At 34.9% G+C, this 23,366-nt stretch overlaps 1 protein-coding gene across 1 annotated transcript; it reads right to left on the bottom strand.

Annotated features, from left to right (window-relative positions):
• Positions 1 to 1,326: 1,326 nt before the first annotated feature.
• LOC129004825 (nuclear inhibitor of protein phosphatase 1-like) lies at positions 1,327 to 21,567 on the bottom strand. The gene is made up of 8 exons (XM_054433470.1): positions 21,467 to 21,567; positions 21,222 to 21,282; positions 15,285 to 15,438; positions 13,998 to 14,215; positions 13,121 to 13,327; positions 12,151 to 12,277; positions 4,984 to 5,250; positions 1,327 to 2,952 (listed from the first exon to the last, which is right to left on the bottom strand). The coding sequence occupies exons 1-7, from the start codon at positions 21,493 to 21,495 to the stop codon at positions 4,994 to 4,996; spliced, it is 1,053 nt and encodes a 350-aa protein (XP_054289445.1). The 5' UTR covers positions 21,496 to 21,567; the 3' UTR covers positions 1,327 to 2,952; positions 4,984 to 4,993.
• Between the last annotated feature and the right edge of the window lie 1,799 nt (positions 21,568 to 23,366).

Raw genomic sequence — 23,366 nt, 5'->3', positions numbered from 1 at the left:
AAGTTGGTTAACGTATTTTAACGTGTAATCTGTCAGTCACAGTGTATTATCTCTAGCCCTGGTGTATGTCCCTCATCAGAACGTTCTCACGTTGTTCTGTGGAGCTTAGTTTCTCTTAATACCTGTCCCAAAGTTTTGAAAGTATGGATTCATTTGTCAAAATAGGTTCGATAACTCTTGTAGCTATAAGATTTGGATGGCAATTTTCATTTTCTCTTTAATCAAATTTCCCCTAATCAAACAAATTTCCTCCGTAGAGAATCCTGAAAAGTGGGGTGATATCAACCATTTCATGTGCTCCATTTTTTACCCACAAACTCTGAAATACCAATTGCACTGTCATAATCTGCTTTGAATAGGCTAAAGCAGCAACACCATTGAAAGTTGGTTAACGTATTTTAACGTGTAATCTGTCAGTCACAGTGTATTATCTCTAGCCCTGGTGTATGTCCCTCATGAGAACGTTCTCACGTTGTTCTGTGGAGCTTAGTTTCTCTTAATACCTGTCCCAAAGTTTTGAAAGTATGGATTCATTTGTCAAAATAGGTTCGATAACTCTTGTAGCTATAAGATTTGGATGGAAAGCTTTGCGTTTGCAATGGGGGAGGACATAGTTTGATAAAATTTGGTTCTTTAAATTTACGGTGTAATATAGTATAACACATCTAGCATAGCCATAATGTTCAACCACTGCACCTAAACAATAGGAAAAAATAAATCATCAAACAATCGCACAATATCACAAATTATTCATTAAATTAAAAACATAAACATAACTGTAAACAATCCTCCTTTGACAGCTCTCATTGTGTATCACAGCTTTTTGTTGCTGCTTCGTTCAAATAAGCTGTTGTCATAATAAGCAAAAACAAAATAATAATAGTGCTGCACCCTGTTGAGAAACCTTATAACTTTTTATTGCTATTGCATATTATAGAACCAACTTTTAAAGTTGAAAAAGCTGACTTAATTCTTTAATTCCTTTTAAATATGAATACTCATAAGGTTAACATGGGGAACTACAGAGCCACTGGGGCGGAGCCCGAAAGGATTTTTGAGATAAGAATAGGTCTATATGTTAATCGGGAATGTTAGCTATCATCATGCCAAATTTCAGCCCAATCCGTCCAGTAGTTATTGCGTGATTGAGCAACACACAAACTTTCAGATTTATAATATTAGTAAGATAAGATACATATATAAAAATTTGAACGAATGGTGTTTTTAGCCTCTGGGGACATCATAAAAAGTAAATTGGTCCCGGGTCTAGATATTACAGTGCGACATACGGTAATAGGATGCATGGATAAAATATATTCCCTTATTAGATTTGTCATCCTTATGGAACAGCTGAAGCCAATTTTATTGTTAGTTTTGTACGTCTAACTGTAGAGGAAGTTTTTTTTTGACAATTTGTTTCTTATTATTTCAGTAATTTTAAACCTCATTTTACCAAATAAAACGATATAATCATAAACAATAACTGGTCTTCTAGTTATATAACCAAATAGTAAAGCACAAATCATGAAAATAACCCCAAAATAATAGAAACAAAATTTCGTCTAGCCCAGCGATCAGTGTGGACGTACATGAACTAGACACAAAAACAAGCTCCAAAATTTACAATGGGATGAGGAGTCTACTTGTGTTGCTTAGTCTATGGTAATAGCTACTTGGCTATAGGGAAATTCGCTAAAAAATGAAATTGAGCATTGAAGACAACATACAAAACAAATATAATTAGCAAAACATTAAAGACTATAAAATTTAATGGTAAATTTTTGTTTCATTACATATCTTATTCTGCACTACTTACATAGTGTGATTTAGGAAGAAAGTAAAGTTTTTGTCTAAATTTACGAGTTTAAGTTTTTACCATTGACTATTGGATACTGAAGTAGACATCCCATCTATATGGAAGAATTTTGTTAAAAAGAACATAGTTGTTTGAGCCAGTCACAGAATGCACTAAAGTGTCTAAATTTCTATTTTATACCTTATTTTATTTTGGTTGCTGACCAGGTTGATGGGACAAGTCATTCTCTAAGTTTGACTTGGTAAAAATGTTTTGAGTATTTGACAGAATTTAGTTATTTAGATCAACACAATCTGTATGTGGCTCGCATCAACTACGACAATTTTGATAAAAAAAATCTGGCTACAATTTAACATGGGGATGGAATGTCTAGTTGTACTAATATAATAGTCAAAAGGTTTTAGGTAGAAATATCCGTTCTAGTTTCCCCTGCCCCCAAAAAAGTGGTTTTTGAAGTGGTGTCTGTAAATATATAAGTCTAACGGTTTTGATAAAAATTTTGTGTGTTACATTCCTTTTGACCTCGGACCAAATGTCACAACCTAAAAACACTAAAAGATAACCGTTTAAAAGTTAGTGGAATTTATATGATTTTCACCATAAAACCCATAGAAACTCCCTCTGATTTACCCTGTAACTTTTTGGCTAAAAATGTAGTAGGATGTTTAGTTATAATGTTGTCAAGCTAATTGGAGAAAGTATTTGTCAGTTTGCTGATGCCATTTATTTATTCTAAAACTGGTAGCAGCTTTAAAGGGATTGGAATGTCTAATTCTCTCCTTAGTCAAAGGCTCTATTAAACTTTATTGCCATACATATTCTAAACACATCTTTGATTAAAAAAAACAAAACTTAATATTTTCCAGTCAAAAAGATAATATTACTTATTTTCTAAGTAGACATTTTAACATTCACATGTTTATACTGAGATACATTCAATGTATTTTACAATGCCTAGTTTGTTATATACTTTTCTCATAGGCACGTTTTTCAACTGGCAATTAACATCTGAAGATACACAGTTAAAAAATTACATACTATTCCACTTATTCTATAAAATACAATATGTACAACTTGGGAGGTACTTGGAAGGCAAAGAACGTTTGACCAGAAGCAGCAAACCGTAGAATGTGACACTGCAACACAATATATTTATGTTATTTTTTTAATAATGGCAAACCTCATTTTGATTTGAGTTTGGATGCAAAGGCTAACAAAATACAGCTGTTTTCCGACCAGTACCAGTAGTGTTATTTCGACAAGTGTGATAAATTCACAGTACCTCCGTATGATTCTTGAGGGTGGCAGACCGAGTCAGTCACCAGTTTTTAAGCTGTGCTTGTGCACTAAACGTTTTTGCTTAATGCAATGTCCAACCTGTCTTTATATACAGAGTGTCGCAGACCACCCGCCCGGCTTCTATAGCTCCAATATGAAAGCAAATAGTAACCTAATTACAACTGGAACCCCCTATTTTGACCCCAAGGAATTCAGCTAAATTATTTTTAATCCCAAAAAGGACCCCAAGGGGCAGATTTTGGGAGGTGAGGGTGGTTTTTTGGGAAATTTTCAAATATAAAGGGGTTGTGTTACACCTTATTTTAAAGGTATTTGAGGACTGAGTATTTTAGTGGAAAAAGTTTTAGTTATTTTTATCAATATACAGGATGTTCAAAAACGTACAAAAAATAGACCTTTGAACTACATTTCACTGCAAAGAGGTGGAATTTTGTGGGAGTTTCAAATTTTCATAACACTTTAATTGCTAAATGAGCTTTAAAAAAAACTCTGGTTTCAACCCTTTAAGTAACTTTTTACTTATGCTACGCATTTTCGAATTTTCTAACTTTTTGAAGTTTCAAAAGCTGTTATCACAAAAATTTCAAATGGCAACATGGGTTTCATTACAAACCACATTGTAGCCCTTAAAATTAGCTACAATTTTTGCATTTAATGTTTTTTGGTATCTTTATTAGTTAAAGAGCTGTAGTGAAATTAGTGTATTATAATGTTTTATTAAAATGGTATTCAAAGTGTTTGCTGTTGTAAATGTACATGTCTAGGAACTATAGAAGCCGGTTGGTCTGGAACACCCATATTCAAATTTTTATTTAACCACTGTAATACACAATGCAAATTGAGAAATTTCCTGTTAAATGTAAAAACAAGACTTTGATTTAGTGTACTACTTAGCACTCGACGATGGAGTGATCTCTGAAACAGCCATAGCTCACTCAGCCAGTATCACTCTGATTGCGAAGACAGTAACGATTAAATATATTTTCATAGCAGAAGCCTATTAGTCAGCCTGTTGGGAACTCAGTGAATAACTAAAAGAATGCAATACTTTTTTTAATACTTTCTTTTCTTACTTTCTTATGAAATGGCAACTATACAAATGTAGATATTTTAAGCCAAGTATGAATGGAGATGAGTGGTGCGATCTTGTAGTCTTGTTAGTGACTAAGGTCGACATGTTCCTTAGATAATAGCAAACGGATAAAAAAAAACTTGTACAACAGCAAATGTCTATCCATCTCTTAAATAAATGTAAACTGTGACTTAAAACGTCAGCAGGGAGTCCACAAAAAATTTGTCATTAATTTCCATGACTTTCCATGACTATCCATGACCATTTACCATTGATTTCCATGACTCACGAACTTTACACGCAAATTATAATATAACATACACACACAAATAATACTGCCTGGACATGTTATTTTGCAGAAAATACTGAAATATGTAATAACAGATAACAATGGAGTACAATAGGTACAACAATAAACTAAAACAAACCGAAAACTCATAAAATAATACAACTGTAATAAATTGAATTGTCGAAAATTTTTGAAAAATCCTGAAAAATCCTACAACAGTCCGGGTTACAGCTGACTAGAGCATTGAATGGTCCCCTCAAATCCATCCATAATTGGAAATTTCCATGACTTTCCATGACTTCTTGACTATTTCCCTGACTTTCCATGACCAAAATTTTTTTCCATGACTTTCCATGACTATCCCTGACTTTCCAGAATGTGGACACCCTGCGTCAGACATGAGTTTTATAACAAATGACTATGTGGATTAAATATCCTGAGTGATTATAATACAGGTATAACATTTGGAAAACAAAATCAATAAGGTTTTTTAAACTTCCTACCTACCTTGTACAGTTTACAGCAGGAGGGTTGGCCCAGGTTTCTTGCCGGGCCACGCTTCCTTGGCGTACTTCTTTTTCTTGGGCTCCGGAGCACCAGATGGGGCAGTCTGCTCAGCCAGGGGGGCAGGCTCCGTAGGCGGAGGAGCAACTGGGGTAGGCGGGGCCATTTCCACATCGGGGGCAGGGTTAGGCAATGCCAGCCCTAGCCTTGAGGCCAGGGCGGGGGAGAACATGAGAGAGGTAGGAGTGGTGGGAGTGTGACCCTCGGGACCTGCAAATATTGTGTGATAAATAACTTACCAACATGAGATTTACTAGTTAGAAAATCCCTATTTAGCTACGTTAGTGTTTAAGGTGATTTCTCAAAATAGGTTTATTTAAATAACAAAAAAGTATTTTTTTTCTACTGTGCACAGTATGTAGGTATTTAAAATGGTTTACAATACCTGCATATAGTAATCCTTTGTTGCTGTTTTTGGCAACTAGTTTCGGTTCATTATTGAACCATCTTCAGGCCTCAAGGTGTCAAATAATCACTTCATTCGAAGGTCGTTAATAACAGAGTTCAATAAATAAGACATATACAAAACACGATACACGGAACGGACACACATTACAAAAAACACGAAGGGACATTGACAATCGATCGTGACCGGGCTGAGGTAAAGTCTAGACTAGCGGTCAAAGTGGTCTATGACGTTGTCTCTGTCTTCTTATCACCGGTGCGTGTTCATTCATTCATTGTTCCCCTCCAGTATCCTAATAGCTGTATTGTAAATATAGTTGGATTGAAAGGAGAGTTTATCATTCAAAACGTTTTGATTGTCAGCTTTAAATGCTCTGTATATTTCAAATTCCTTCAATGTGTTTCTGTTTAAACGGTCCTGCGAAAAATGTAAAACTTCCATATTACTATTGATGTTTGAATAATTGTGGTTGTGTAATACCAGATGTTCTGCGTAATTTGATGTTTGAGGAGCTGTTGTCTTTCTGGGCATATGTTCCTTAAACCTCTTCTTAAACGAGCGTGAAGTCTGGCCAATGTAATATTTCGTGCAGTCATTACAATTTATTTTGTAGACTCCAGACTTATCGTAGATGGTTGAATTAGTTTCTGTTTTTTCATTCAATAGAGATCCAAGTTTATTGTTAGTCTTGAACGATACGGTGAATTTATTTTTGTCCATGATATTTTTAAATGTGCTACTGCTATGTGAACCATAAATTGCTGAAATATACGTTTTCTTTTCTGTTGGTTTAGTTTGTGGTTTATTTAAATGTTTGAAAATCAGTTTGTCCACTAGACTGGAGTGAAAGCCATTTGCGACTGCTATGTATTTTATCATGTTTATTTCTTCATCATAATCATTCTGATTCATCGGTATTGATAACAATCTATGGATAAAACTGTTGTAGGCGGCGATTTTTTGAGAGTGTGGGTGGTGTGAATCAGCATTTATGGTCTGGTCGGTGCAAGTAGGCTTCCTGTAAATTTTAAATTCGAAATGATCGTTTTGTTTCTTAATTGTAAGGTCCAGAAAATTTAATACTTGGTTTTTTTCCTCCTCTAACGTGAACTCAATATTCCTGTGCATTTTGCACAAATAACTGTTTAATAAAGAAAGTTGTCTGCTGTTACCGTTAAATAGCATTATCGTGTCATCAACATATCTGTAATAGAACAAAATCTTATCTCTGTAACGGTTAGCGTCTGTAAAGAGATTGTTGTTCTCTATATGGTTCAAGAATATTTCAGCTAATATACTGGAGAGTGGGGACCCCATTGCCAAGCCTTCGTTTTGTATGTAAAAATTATTTTCAAACCTAAAATAATTTTGTTTTAACACAATTTTTGTCAATTTGATAATTTCTTCTATTGCTTTAGGGGAAAGTTTGGAGTTTCTTTGCAAATTCGTATGTAGGATGGATATAGTTTCCTGCACATGTACATTAGTACACAAATTTACAATATCATATGATTAGGGGTCTGCGGGTCAGACTTTTTTGGTTCGGGTCGGGTCGGGTCGGGCCAATAATTTTGGTCCTCGGGTTTCGGGCCAAAATCGGGTCGGGCCAAAAATTAATAATTACCGGATTTTTTATAATTTTTTAACTCCTATCTGTGTTTTTAATATTACTTGAAAATAACATATGGGGAAAAAATGTATTTATGTATATTATTTCATGTTCATAACTTATTTACAGCTTAGAAGTTGCCTCAACTGCAAGAAAGAAGAAAATATTTTTTTTTTATCAAGCCATTCTTTCCCATTTTCATAACTGTTGAAATATCTAAACAGCTATATTACAACAAGTTTGTAATGGAACTTAATATAAAAGGATCATAAACAAATCAATTAACCTTATCACAAGTTTAGGGCCTGTGGACTGGCTTCAAGACTGCAAGCAAGAAGAAAATAAAAATTCTATGTTTCCACCATGCAATATGAATCATTCATTCCCTGCCTCCTAACCTCCTAAGTACAAAAACCTTACACTTACAATAGCATTATTAGTTACATCATCATAAATAAAGAATTATCTATTATTGGCATTAGTCGGCCTACAGCTTTACATAGGAATTATTTTTTATAGGGCCTAAAATAGTAATAGACTAAGCAACATGACAAGTGGAGAACTCATTGAAGAAAAGATATTGTGTAAACTAATTTACTATAAAACTCTAAAACAGTAAAAATAGCACACATACATTGTTTATGGTATAGTTATAGTAAAGACTGTAAAAATTGCATATCATGTCATAGGTACACAGTTATAGATACACAGTTATAGGCACAGTTATAGGTATTGCAAGAGATCCTAAAACAACTGATTTTAGCTAATAAATGAAAAGAATTAAAAATCCATAAACTCAAGTCAAACAATATCACAATTATTAGGTACCCCAAAAGGAACTCTTAATATATAGAAAATTATATTAAATCAAGAGAAAAGAAAGTTAAATGCTAATTTGGCAACATAAGCAGACAACAGAGACATTATAGTGCCCTAATTAGCAACACAACTCAATGTTTTTATACTGTAAGTCAATGTTTTTGAAACCGTAGGGTCTTTTTCTCGGAAGGAAGGGTAGTAGAATGTAAACAAAAAACCATGAATCACTCTCACAGCCGGGCCCGGGGACACTCAAGGTTACAGACCCTCCCCCTCCCCTCCCCTTCCCTCTTACACAACCCGAGCCAGGCCCGGGGACACTCAAGGTCATAGACCCTCCCCCTCCCCCGCCCCTATTACACCACCCGGTTGTTCCAATTGCTGACAAAATGCAAGTAACGAAACAAGGAAGTAGAGACAAAAAGATATATTTTCTTTATTCAAAAATATAAAACTGTTACAGATAATTTATCAAATAAATAGTGAAGTCTTACCTTAACAATCCTTATTATTGTGGTACATCCATCATATGTTTTTTCATTCCGTAGTCAAAAAATGTCAACATAACCTCAACCCACAATCTGACTATATTTTGACAGTTCTGCCGGCAGCGTGTTCCCTGACTGAAGTGAGGTTATCCCACTGTTTTATAAAACCATGGTTTTTATCCCTAAACTACGAATATTATTTATGTCAACTGTAATGTGTGTCTTCGTGTTAAATGTCAACTTTTCTACGAAACCCATCGGGTGGATTTTATAACAAATTTGGTCTACCTAAATCTTCCGACTGATGATGAACCTACGGGTTTGAAATTAATATCGGACCACAATAATAAGGATTGTTAAGGTAAGACTTCACTATTTATTTGATTATATAAGCAATCCAGAGGCTGAAATGATAGATAATTTATAAAGAAATTAATTCATGGTAGTTTGTGTCTTGTAAATATTGTATTGGATCTTAGAAATATCTTTTTTGAAACTCTATCTAACCTAAGAAAAAAATAATTTTACTGATGAAAACTTTCATAAAATAAAATTATAAAATATTTAGGCCTAACCTCTTTGTAGACTTGCTGATACTTGATACTTTAAAAAAAAAATGAAATAGTGACCATACAATGCCTAACCAGACGATCAGAAGTGTTGTTTTGTTTTGTTACTGAATGACAAAAAGGACAATAGGAAAATAAAAGAACAAGATACAGATCTGTACACTATATCAGATATTTCTTTTGTTTATAATTTATTATGTAAATAAAATACTAAAATATATTTTAAACTAGGTATGGAATAAACAATAAATAATTAAAATGGGACCTCTGGATAAATAGTCTTTCTTTTGACTTCGTTTTCTTTGCACTGTTGAGTCACGGCTTTTGGTTTGTCAGTAGACGACTGGCTCTGGCTAGTGACAGTAAGGCAATTGCTCTGTTGTGTCTTTGTTCTTAAACGTGAGCAAACTTAATATTTAATTCTAATTTTAACATTTTAATTCCTCTGTAATAATATATATAAGAGTGTTTCTTTGAAAATTACTTATTATAACTTTGAAAATAATAATAATTTTTTTTGGCCCGACCCGATCTTGGCCCGAACAAATCTCTGACCCGACCCGAAAAAATCGGGGACCCGCAGACCCCTACAAATGATACTAATTTAGGGTTGCCTTTTATAACTTTGGTTTTCAATTTTTCGACAAGCTCTAAGCTATTTTTAATACTATGATTGTTTTCCAGGACAGTTTCATTTCTGATTATTCTGTCTAACTTTTTTGCGATTTTATAAGCTGGTGATGGCATAAAATTGACTAAGGGTCTGATTGGCACATCAGGTTTGTGTATTTTTGGTAGACCTCTCAGAATTGGTGCTTGTGGATTTGTCACTTTTAAATACGTAATTTCATGTTTAGTTAGCAAATGATTGCTCATAGTGATAGCTTTATTTATTTCTTTTGAATTATCTAGAGTTGGATCTTTATTTAAGAGTTCGATGTTGTTTTTAGCAAAAAATTGTGACACTTTGTTAACGTAATCATCTTTGTACAATATCACTATTGAGTTGCCCTTATCTGCTTTCGTTATCAGCGCGTTGTGTTCTGCAAGTTTACTCCTGACACTTTTCAATGCATGTCTCTCGTATACATACGGAGCTAAATTTTCCGTTGTTTCTGTTAGTTCCTGAAAAGTTTTTCCACGCTTTCTTTGCTTTATTCCCTATCAAAACTCTGACATTTTCACGTATTTCGTCTGTTTTTATACTTTTTATTGACGCCTCTGTGTTTAAAAGCTCTGTAAAAATACTTGATTTTTTGTTATTTGGGAAGTTAAAATTTAAACCTTTGTTCAAAAGATTAATTTCTTCATCAGTGAATTCAATTTTTGTGTTGTTGATAACTCGTTTATAAAAAACATGATTGCATTTGATGATATCTTGTTTATGTTGTATCTCCATTAAGTTCTTTATTTTTTTACTTTGAGTGATTTTTTCTTTAAGATTTTTCTACTAACTTGTTGCTCAATTTCTAGCATAACGTTATCTAGTTGTGTGGCATGTAAGCTATAAAAGTTCTAAATGTTTCTTGAACATTAATTTATTTAATCTGCTTTTTTAAGAATATAATCCCTTGATTTCGTTTTTAATCCATTGACATTCTGCTGTTTTTTAGCTCTTAATGCTGATCTTGTTTTTGCATTTACTTTGACTCTTACGTAGTTAGGGATGAGATTGTTGTTCAAGCATGTTTTGTTAAATTTAATGTTCTCTGTAGTTTTATAAAGTTTTATTTTGACATCCTTGTATTGATAGGCTAATTTTGTTTGCTCAACTTCCAACTTCATTTTAAAAATAGTTGTTTAGCCTCCGGATTACTGTATTATACTTAAAATGGTTTACAATACCTGCATATAGTAATCCTTTGTTGCTGTTTTTGGCAACTAGTTTCGGTTCATTATTGAACCATCTTCAGGCCTCAAGGTGTCAAATAATCACTTCATTCGAAGGTCGTTAATAACAGAGTTCAATAAATAAGACATATACAAAACACGATACACGGAACGGACACACATTACAAAAAACACGAAGGGACATTGACAATCGATCGTGACCGGGCTGAGGTAAAGTCTAGACTAGCGGTCAAAGTGGTCTATGACGTTGTCTCTGTCTTCTTATCACCGGTGCGTGTTCATTCATTCATTGTTCCCCTCCAGTATCCTAATAGCTGTATTGTAAATATAGTTGGATTGAAAGAAGAGTTTATCGTTCAAAACGTTTTGATGGTCAGCTTTAACTGCTCTGTATATTTCAAATTCCTCCAATGTGTTTCTGTTTAAACGGTCCTGCGAAAAATGTAAAACTTCCATATTACTATTGATGTTTGAATAATTGTGGTTGTGTAATGCCAGATGTTCTGCGTAATTTGATGTTTGGGGAGCTGTTGTCTTTCTGGGCATATATATGCCCATATATATTGCTTTCTGGGCAATATTATGAAGATGGTTCAATAATGAACCGAAACTAGTTGCCAAAAACAGCAACAAAGGATTACTATATGCAGGTATTGTAAACCATTTTAAGTATAATACAGTAATCCGGAGGCTAAACAACTATTTTTAATATGTAGGTATACTCTTCTTATTCTGCATAACAACTTCAATCAATGTTTCAAAGTTTTAAGCAAAGTTTGTGCTAGTTTGTAGTAGGCCTATTATTTATTCTATACCTTTTTAGAAGTTATAAGAGGAGAGGGCTCTTTTAATTACCAGGTTTTTACTTAAACTGACAGGTAATCCAAATAGAGCCACGCCTGTATTCATTGACAGTTAAAAAATTACTTTTTCATCTAGGTATCTATTTAAAGGAAAAACAAAGGTTACATACTTGCATAAAGCAATATTAGCACTTCAAATTTGAGGTGTGCGAGTGGCTCAAATTTCTAGCCAAGCCTAATCTATCTTTAAGCTTGAGTGATGGTGCACCAAATCAGAAAAATTTAGCTGAGCCAAGCTTTTATTCAATTGCAGAAAGCGTCTACAAAATTGTTCCAAGAAATCCAACATTTCTCTGTGATTGTGGGTTATGTTAACGATGTCACTGTGGTTGCAGAAGATAATCACAATATCATCAGATATTCACCATGCTAAAACACAGCTTGAGGTTTGAGTTTTTTTACCAAAAGCTTGACTCAATTGAAAATCTCTGGCTTGCACACCGCTATAAATCACAAACAGCAATTAGACCATTCAAAATATCTTACTACCCACTGCTGTACTCACCTGGCATGTCGTGATACAACTGACTCATGAAGGACGATGGATGCATGTGTTTCATGGCATGAGGCTTGTGATCCTCCGGTTGTGTCAGTCCACTGGTGATGCCTACTCCACTTTCCAGTCTTTGACGCTAAAACAACCAGCAACAATAAGCTTGTAAACATACATTAGGAAACAGGAAACTGTAGATAGGCCTACACAATTGATTTTCATGTAGTTGATATTTTTAAAACTGCTTTACATAAGAATACATTAATAAACAAAAATAAGATTTCTGTTTCAAGGCCAGCTTGAAACGTTTAATATTCCGACAAGTTTGCATTTTTTTTTTTTTTTTTTTTTTTTTTACCATCGTGATGAAAAATGTCCGCAATAAACCTTTGAACCACATTAACTCACCATCACCAACAATGAACTTAAAACAAAGAAACTGAGCCTATTGCTAGTCAGGAAATGTTTACTGTAGGCTACAATACCTGCAAAAACCTTTTGACTTTTTGAATGTATAAGTATTTAGCAAATTTCCCATATGGGAATGAGGTATTACCGTATATCTCATGGTAAGTCATAGAACCGGGACCTATTTACTTTTTGTTTTGATATCCCCAGAGGCCAAAAATACCATCCATTCAAATTCGTAGGTATATATTGAAAATTAACAATGTGATGGGAAGTCTACTTGTGTTGGTTAGACTATGCTAACACTAAAATGTAATACTATTATTTATTAATATTTTGTACTTAATTTGTACAACCATTATATAACTTAGAGAACAGTGTGATTTAGTAGTAAATTTTGGTGGCCCATAAACTGAATGTATCACAGTTGTCAAATCATCTGTCGCCCTCGCCTGCGACAGCAAAGTTATACATAGGTATCAATACCCAAAGGATAGTTACAGTCCCATTATGTAAATCTTTTTAATAGAAATGTCCCAAAACCGTTTGAATGTGTTGTAAATTAGTTTATTACCTTGGTTGGTATGACAGTGGTATGTATGAGATTCCTAAAACGCCCGACAGACGGGTCCACGTCCTCAGGATTGATTACTTCTTCTTCTTCATTAAATGTAACACCTCGCTTTTTCCTTTTCCGATTTCTCGGAGCTGCTTCACCATCCTCTCCAATTCCAAGCATTGATATTCTCCTATTGTGTGCTGTGTTGAATTCTGTCAGATTCTGTTTTGAATCAAGAATGATATGACAACAGTGCTTATTAATTTTTAGGCAAATTAATAAATTAAATTGTATTCCTCCACAACCATATATTTAATAACTAATTTATTATGAAACTTAGTCAAACAGTAAAATTATAGAATATTGAGTATCATATTACTTTTTTATTTTATTGACACAGCAATACAGTTGTGCAACTGAACCAACCAAACAAGAGTCTTAGCTTACCAAAATAATATTTTTACTAAGTCCCATCTGTATACAAGGTCGACGGTTTGATCCTAAGAAAAGTTAGTAACTTTTTGATGGTTCGATACTGGACCCAGCTGTCCTTGATCATTGGACTTTTAATAAATGGTCAGCTGACAAATGAAACAGCTGATCTTAGTCAGTAACAGAGCCACATAAATAATCTCACTCCATTCTACACTCATCCTTCACTCTTATTTTGGTTAAATTACGCACCTAGGTGGCGTTCCCATCTCAATAATTGATAATAATTGAGATTGAACAAATACTTTACAACATCAAACCAACCCGAGATATCATGCAAAAGAATCTTTTTGTAACATTACAAGTAGATGTATGAATTCGTTCTTGAGCTATCAACATCCATAACGATGCTTTTCGTACCAGTATCAACTACTGTACATCTAAGGGTGGTATCACTTACATCCAACTCAGTTTCAGTCTCAGGCAGTCCCAGTAATCCACCTTCTGCGTCTTCTGACGACTTCTCCAGCTCTTCTATGATTGGACGAGCTCCAGTCTGGGGCCTCTCCCGCAGTATGTAGTTGCGTGTCGACGCACCAAAGTGGAACACACTGTCTATAGGTAACTGCGTCGGCTTCTGTGCCTCGATTCTCAATGACCCAATGTAAGTACCATGAGCTAACATCAATAAATAAATGCCCCTTAGTTTTTTAAAACAAGTTCAAAGGAAATAATTCTTAACTTTTAGTACTTTTTTTACTTAGTAGGCCTAGTCAGCTTTACAACTAGGCCTAATGAAAAAGATATATAAATAATTACAACTCTATGCTTAGGCCAACTTAATGCTATAGAAAGGTTTTTTTACAAGAACTACTCATGTATTTTAAAACCAGTGTTTCTCATAGTTCATCAGGGAGTTGATTTGCTCTGCACTATATGTGTGCAATATTCGATTTTAAAGTAAATTAACGCCGCCACTACTTTACAGAGGGCTGCTGTAGTTCAGGTTGGATTATGAAACTCATGGAAAAGATAGTTAAAAATTCAAATTGACGTTATTGTAGATTTGTCTTTTAAATAAATCACACAATATAATAACTTTTGTTTTTATATATATGTTACAAAGCCTCACTTAAGTTAAACTAACCGCCGCAGCGCAGTGTAAAAAAGTCATATTGAAAAACATACAACTAGTATTTAAATCACAAGAAAACTATATTCTAATAACTATATTCTATAAGTATCAATTCAATACTTATATTTCATCCGATAATATATCGTAGGTCTCTGAGAAGCTGTACCCGACGTTTTTTAATGTTTATAAACTGTATAGTGTTTGTATGTTTGTTTTCTCTCAAAATAATGCTTAGGAAACCTAATCTATCCCAAGTTTGATTTCATAAGATATGGAGAAGTCTGAAGACTTCAGTACAGGGAGGAAATGGGAGGATGGAACAGGCCGCAGGGACTCACGATATAAGTACTTGTTTATTTTAAAACTCATGTCTAGAGTGTTATCCAGATATTCTACTTGGACAGGAGAAAGACATCAGACCATTTGTGGTTATGCTGGTGTACGGCAATTTTCATAAAGTAAATAATGGTGATTTTCATCCTTCAATGAAAAGATTAAGCTCAGTTTTTAAGCCACATGCCTCAAAGCTACTTTATTAGGCCAAGAAAAAGCCGGGAATACAGTAAAAAAAATGTGTAATAAGAGAAGGTATTAAAATACACGAGTCCTTACTGCTTCCTAGATCCACAAGGAATGCCCGATGCAGATGTTTATGGTAAACAAACGCTGCATGAACCCTTGAACAGCTCTGGTGATCAATGCAGAAGTCATTCATCTGAGGATTCCTACCGAAAAGATAGCACTTCTTCTGGTCCAGCATCAATTTCTAGAACAAACAGATAAAATGTATTTTACATTATTTGAATCATAGTTATTAAGTCTAAAATGAAAAATTCTAAAACTAGAAGTGGCTGACAAATTAAATTATATTATAAGAGGAAAAATCGAGGATTTTTATAGAAAGAAGTTTTTGAAACAACAGGGTTTAACAAAATAGAGGAATTGAAAAAAATTACACAATAAGACAATTGAACAGAGGGGGGGGGGGGGGTGTAAAATTGTTTAAAGAACACAGTTTAAATGGTATGAAAACACTTTGACTAGTGTTCTTGAATGAGGATCAGCTAGTCTGTAAATTTGAGGAGCTGGTGTGTTGGAGAAAAACAGGGTCTATACATTGAGGTTTTCTTTCTTGAGGTTCCATTTGAAACATCCCTGTTGAGGGGTCTTCAAGTATTCTTGGTTCAAATGGCAGCGTAAGCTTTGGGTGAAGTCTTGAGGTAAATTTTCAATAAGAGGTGAGGTCTTTATTGGGTCAGGAACAGATGTCGAAGAAGAGTCGGCAATATGACCAGGAGTTACAGCTGTCAGTTTCGAAGGTTTTGAGTTTGCTTCTTTTTGTTCCAGTTTAGCTACAAACGTTTGTCTTCTGTGGTTTAGGGAAAGTAGTTGATATAATTTATTTTTGTAAAAAAATAGAACCGACTTCAAACGCTCTAAAAAGAATGAAATAATTTTAATAAAGTAAACTTTTGTATTAGTCAAGCTCACGTATTTTAAGTCGGCGCGGCTCTATAATGATTTTTTATACAAAATTGAAAGAGGGTGTCCATATTGCAGGTGACTATCTATAACTAAAGGTGTTAATCTGCATGTCTTTTTCATAGTTATGCGTTAAGTGTTATTTTATTACCGTAATCAGAGATCGGCATTATAGTGGTATTAACGAGTATCTTTAAAAAGATTATAACGCATTTAAATGTTTCTAACTTGGGAAAGTAACGTTTTAATACTAAACTAGCTTTCTTTCCCTATCATAATATCAAACTAAATTATTTTCCTATTCATATAGAACATTTGTGTGTGTTATTTTCATAATGCATTTATTCTGAAGTAAACATAAAATACAAGAAAATATTTCCTTTAATATATAAACAAAACAGTTCAGTATGTTATTTATATATTTATGTTATCCAGCTACAATTTATTGATTTTCAAAATACACACACAATATTTAATTTCAATCATATTTACAGTTTGAGCCGCGCCGACTTGAAATACTTGAGCTTGCCTAATACAAAAGTTTACTTTATTAAAATTATTTCATTCTTTTTAGAGCGTTTGAAGTCGGTTCTATTTTTTTACAAAAATAAATTATTTCATGATTTTTAGTGACTGTATAATTTTTTATGTATTAATTTAATTACTTGAGGTTTTTTGATAAGCAAAACTGGTTGAAACAATCAAAAGTCCCACAGAACAATAATTATTTTAAAACTGCTTGAGTCACCTGTTCAGGTTACATAATCAATGGGTATGAAAATAAACATTTTTAGATATTCCTTAAGAAAGAAAGAGTTGTCCATTACATTAGGCCTAATGAAAAACTAATTGTCTTTTCTAGATAAATTGAAATGTCAGACATCATCGTTTCCTGCAATCGGTGTACTTCTACATTATAAAAAGAAATACAGTAACGTCTCAAGCCTTTTGGAACAATATGAAAGTTATTCCTCAGCCACCAGCACTAAAAAATCTCTCAAAAGTGAAAAATTGGCCGTTAACACGTATAGTACATTTGGAAAATATTATATAACAGATTGGTTCAGCTAAAAGTGGTACAAGCCATGTAGGTGGTTTTGTTTGATCAAGATATAGCCTAGTCGAAATTGCAAATCATCTTCCTCTAGGACTTTCCGAAGCAGGCATAATAGTATTTATATGATATAGTAACTAGGTAGAGAATATCAATAAACATTCCACATCTGAAAATGCATGTTTAGTAATTAAAATATTTAACACTTTTAAGACATTTGACAATTATGCACTGTCACACTTCTTAGGTCGTGTAAGGAATAATTGCATTTAATTTATATTTAGACCTGTTTTACGAATGCTTTGGTTTTCACAATACACCTTTATTTATCAATATCATACAGCTATTCACTGAAATATATATGTTTTTGTAAGTCAGAATATTCAATACTAATAAAAACAGAATTACTGTATACACAAATCAGGTCAAACGTTAAAATACATTTTTTATAGTAACCAAAACAAAATGCATTTTTCTCAATGTAATTCATTTAGGCTCCATGGCAAGAAATAGTTTATTGATCAATATGAAGCAACTGTTTCATGAAGAATTGTCTGTAGCTTCATTTAGATGGTTTCAACTAACAGCTGTAGGAATGTCATTATTATTTATTGCCTTCTAAAAATGTAAACAATCTGCACAAATGTAAACAAAATAAATGTTGAATATTTAAGGTTTTCAGAATTTTTCACCGAAACAAGTATTATACTTAAACATAATATATAAGGTACCAAATAGAAACTCTCCTGGTTATTTTGGTGGTGGAACCACACTGATCGGTAAAAGAATCACAGAGAAATTGGTGAACATACATAGAAAAAAAAAAAACATCGCCACAAACAAATTGAGAACCTCCTCCTTTTGTTGGTAGTGGGGAAGTCGGTTAAAAACTAGAGGGTCAGCTTTAAAATATGTATGTATATATAATGCACATTAATTTATTGTCTTGTACCAACTATAAAAGACAATAAAACTGTAAAAGGTTATTTAAAAAAATACTCAGTGTCACAGAGCTAGACTACAGAAATGGATTTTATTACCTTTCTTTATTTGATATTAAAAACGACATTGCTATAACTTTTAACCATAGAGATAAGTTACTTGTTTTATGAATAACACAATACAATGTCAAGAAATCGTCCTTTGTCATTATAGATAGGGCAAATTGTGCTTCAACAAACTTTGGTACAGAAAACAGTATTTAGCAACTTATCCTGAAATCATATTTTAAATTTAAACATGTTGAAAATTGTGAAGTAAAAATAAAATGTAGGCCTACTTGGCTATGTAACAAGCGGGCTTAAGTAGGCGTGTTTTTACAAGCACTAAAGCACGGGTCACACTAGGCTGTTCGCCAGCCGCTGGTGATCAGCAGCTGGCACCAGCATCGCCGGCTCACCAATCCAGGCTGAGTCAGCTCAGTGTCAGCTGCAAATTTTTTGGTCACATTAAGCTGACAGTCGCGGCTTCTTTCAATTCGCCGCTGATGCCAGCCTAGTGTGACCCGTGCTTAACAGATATATTCCTATTAATTAAACTTAGTAGGTAGGCCTACTATTAGTCTTAATCCAATAGCATAGCCTAGGAATTAGTCCTAGGCTCGACTCGCTGCTGTTAGCAGGAGCAAACTAGGCTATTTTTTCAATGCATGTTTTATGTTATTTGGAGATGTTTTGGTTATACTTATATTACTATGTAGTCTAGGCATGTCTTCAATTTCATCAAGGTAATTCCCTCTTTGTTTACATTAGTAAACATTTAAAATCTTCTTAATTCAACAAAGGAAGGGCGTGTGATGATGAATCACAATCAACAGCTGAAGCAAAGGTTGATAGGCCAGTTTTCTCATTGTTTTAAGGTTTTGTGTTTCCCTTAAAACCCAAGTTGAAACTATTGATAAAATAAAGAGACTAAATTGATTACTAATTTCCCTGTCAATCACTTACAAGCTTTCAATAGCTATCTCTTGTCGCCGTCGTCAGCCGTCTGTGTCTAGTGATTTTTATTTTATCTGACCAGTAACCATAGATTGGCAAATGAATGAAATGAGAGCCAAACATGTGGATTACACACAGCCAGATAAGGCCAGAAACAGCCCTTATCCCCCCCTAACCACCTTACCTTAGGGCCTCTATGTCCATGCAACGCTGTAGTAGCTAATAAAACAAAACTGTTGCGACCAGCTGTATGAAGCCAATAAAGTAGTTGGGCCTACTTTTCTTGAAAATATCAGTCTGAAAGAGGTTGTATCACATAACGTTTTGATAAAAATCACTATCTTAACCAATGTAAATGTAGCAAGAAAAGTAGCTAAAATTCCGCTACAACTACTTAAAAATTGTAGCTCGCTATAGCTAAAGTTACAAAATCTGAAAACACTGCAAAAAAAGTAGCGCGCTACTTCCCACCACTGGTTATTCATTGGCACAGAAGTACAGTATGATGACCGATGAGACAAAGAAAAAAATAGAAACTACACAGCTTGAGGGTGGAACTCCCTTTGAAGCAAGAACGTACCGTCTCAACAAACAGATATTTTTCCTCAAAAAAGCATAGATCTAATCTGAATTACACTGATGAAATCGCGGAAATGTTTACCACAAAAGATCCACCAATATGATATTAATACTATTTAAAGGTTCTTCAAAGAGAAGAGAAACCAGTTAACATAGTAATAATAACTACAATTTTCAGGGAGACTTAAGTTGTAAGAAAAGCAAAGTTTTATCTGAAATGGGTGACAAATGTAGTCCAAGAATGGAGAATTGAGGGTATTTGGCGGCTTCCAAGAAGACTGGTGTTTATTGATGATCCTGAGGCAAATCTTGGAGTAGTTCTGGGTAATTCAATGTCCATTTTTTTTTACTCGAAACCACCGTACGTGCGAGAAGTTCAAACTGCTCATCTTGTAGTTCTTTTTGCTTCGCTGAGTGTAAGAGCTCCACAGATGACGTCATCGAATCAGGTATGATCCTGTAAAACTTTAACTGCTGCTGGGAAAGAACCTCCTTTGTCGTCAGCAAGTTAATGTAACGTCCAGATGGCATGGAAACCACAATTTTTTTCCTCGCCAGAGGCATTTCACAAAAGAGGTCACGAGAGATTAAATGTTTAGTGGATGTGCCGGGAATTGAACCCGTCCCTCCCGCACAGAAGTCCGAGACGCTAGCCACTAGGCTACCAACACACCACTGATACTTCTGGTTGTCAGGATGAACTTGAATGCAACAAAAAATTTTCCCTGTATCGCAACTGAACAGGGCCGGTTTAACCCATACGCAAACTAAGCAGTCGCATATGGCGCCAACTGGACACAATTTTTTTTCAGAAGACAAAATTGGAAACAACTTTACTGACAAGTGAACAACTTAATTTAGTTTTTTTTTTTTTTCCGATCAGAGTTCAAGTATCCAAAGCACCACACCAAAGGCATTTATTCTGCTTAACAGCACTAGAATACTTGTACAGCACTTCAACTCAAGGAATCAAGGCATTGATTTGCAGTTTCGATTTGTAGTGAGCTGACGCTCGGCAGCGTACAGCGCGGCGCCTGTGGGTTTAATTTCATGACTTGACTCATGCTCGAGATAAGTGTGCAGCCCCGCAGCGCCACTTGTCACAACAAGAAACTTCCCCCTCCCTTCTTCCCCTGATCACTCTCCCCTCCTAGAGCAGATCAAAACTAGGAGAGTTAATTTTTAACTGGGTTATTCCTCTCTTGTCATCTACCTACGTACGTGTTTTTCATTGTAATAGGCTTTATAAAAACTTATATCGTATCCAAGTTATCCTGTAAAAATTGATTTCACATTTAGAAATAAATTGTTAACTTTGCGTTTTGCTAAAGTGTATATGATGAGTAAAAGTGTAAAAAAGTGTAAATAAAAAACCCCTACAGCTATTACTGTAGAGGCCTACTGCAAGTCCTACTAAGTTTAAAATTGGGAAGGAAGGTTGGCTGGATTAGGAGTTAGCAAATCCGTTAGGTAAAAAGAGCACACGTTAGGGCCTACCTGTATTAGTTTGTCTCCCTTCATCACATCCAAATGGAGACCAACTGGTGGTTTCCCAGCCCTGTGAATAAACAATTGTATTACAATTTGTTTTGATTCTGTTTGGACAAAGTGTCGGCAAAGTTATTTTTAATCCATTGCTTGATGAACATAACATTAATTATATTTTATTTGATAACAATACAAATATGTTACTGTAAGTCCCTTAAATAAGTTAAATAGGCATAAGTTTAACCTTAACTTACCAGTTCGGGATATCATAATGGTTAGCCATTAGGCTTAGGCTACTTTTCTTAGAACTATTTGTGACAAACACTAGCAATTCAAATATATAAATAAACTGTAGGCCTACACAGATCACAGATCACAGATCACTATGCCGCACCATATTCACCCAACAACAACAACACAGACTACGACGACTACGGCCAGACCACTACACTACACTTCGGCAAGTCTCGGGTCTCGGCTACATTTTTTTTTTGCCCCAACAAACAAACGAACGACAACACAGAACCCGCGAACCGACAGAACCATGCAAGAGACAGAGACAGACACTGTTCTGTTGTGTTGTTGTTGTTGCTGTTCTGCCTGCACTCGCTCGATTCCACTCCACTCCGGCTCGTGCACGTCAGCTTCTGGATACGACCGTCTCGCCGCAGTAATAAATCCTACTTTTTTTCAACTGCAACTGTTACATTTGCGTTAAATGTCGCCCTGTGGAAAACAGATTGGGTGGAACCGTTCCTGCAGGAAACCCACTATAGTTCGGCCGCTTAGAAAACGACCTGCGCGCTAATGCTAAACCAATGCTGGAGGAGGTCGCTTTCTAAGCGGCCGAACTATAGTCCGACGCTCTCCGACACGACACCTTCCGTCAAATCTCCGACACCTTCCAACGCCTTCTGCAATTTTAAGCCCATTGGTCCGACGGGCTCCGACAGTAGGCCTCCGACGAGAAATACACCACCACTCCAACAGTGCCAGTTGCCATGGAACATGTGATCACATACTGTTCACAAGCAGTAGATAGGGAGACAAGAGCAAATAATAAAAAAGTCCATAACAGTTATGACGATCTCTGTTAGTATGTGAGATTAAAATGGTCAAGGACCTTCCTAGACCCACCTTGATCATTCCGGTTACAATTAATTACTTTACTACAGGGATATTAGCAATAAGTACAATACAAAACATGAACAATAATACCCCCACCGCAGCAATTCTGCTGTCAAAGAGAATTTATATTTGCCTGAATTGAAAAAATGTACCTATTTAATTAATATTAGGTTTTATGAGTACCTAGGCTTGCTTTTGACAGGGAGGGTAAAAAAGAGTGAGTTTAGTAAAAAATAATAACTTAGTATAAAATAAATTAATTTACCAAGTTTGATCAAAAATATATCCATCAGAAAGCAAACTACAATATTTTACATTCTCCACAAGAACAACATGGGAATTTTAAAATAACATTTTTTTGGTAATTTTCTCCGTAACCAATAATTGTACAAAATCATTACACACAAAGCTAGACAGTGACTAAATCTAGGCCTGGTGCACGCATAGTTGAGAAATGACGGATCCGACATCCGACAAGAATGCCCCAGAGAGCAATGTTGTCGTGACGTGTCGGATCGGAAGGTGTCGTGTCTGACAAGTGGGTTACAGCCCATTTAAAGTCATGCAAAGTAATTTTGTCTGAAGGTGTCGGAGACTTGACGGAAGGCGTCGTGTCGGAGAGGGTCGGACCAGTGGGTTTCCTGCTTAAATAATCCCACCCGTCGCCATTTGTGACTCGGGCTCGGGACTTTGCCCACAGGAAGCTCTAAAGCACAAGACTCCCTCATGTATAAGACGGAAGGGAAAAGGAATCCCTGTAATATTTTGTGGTCTAGTCCTATTTTACTACTCATGAGTTGATAGTTGATGTTTCCATTAATTAAAGAAGTATGGGTTATTATATTACGGACTTAAGCTCTACTGCCATAGATAAAACATACTCCCTACTACTCATACTTTTTTTTCAAACGTGGTTTTATTCACTAAATTAGGCAATTCTAATTAAGCACTCTTTTCCTTTGGAACTTTTGGGGCAAACGCCTTCACCCTGAAATTCACGTTTTTAGGTTGCCTTGATTTAATGTA

The sequence above is a fragment of the Macrosteles quadrilineatus genome, unplaced genomic scaffold (genome assembly GCF_028750875.1).
Source record: "Macrosteles quadrilineatus isolate MER2022 unplaced genomic scaffold, UCM_ALF_1.0 Scaffold_11__1_contigs__length_5352618, whole genome shotgun sequence".
NCBI classification, from domain to species: Eukaryota; Metazoa; Arthropoda; class Insecta; order Hemiptera; family Cicadellidae; genus Macrosteles; species Macrosteles quadrilineatus.
This window is presented reverse-complemented; position numbering and strand designations above follow the sequence as displayed.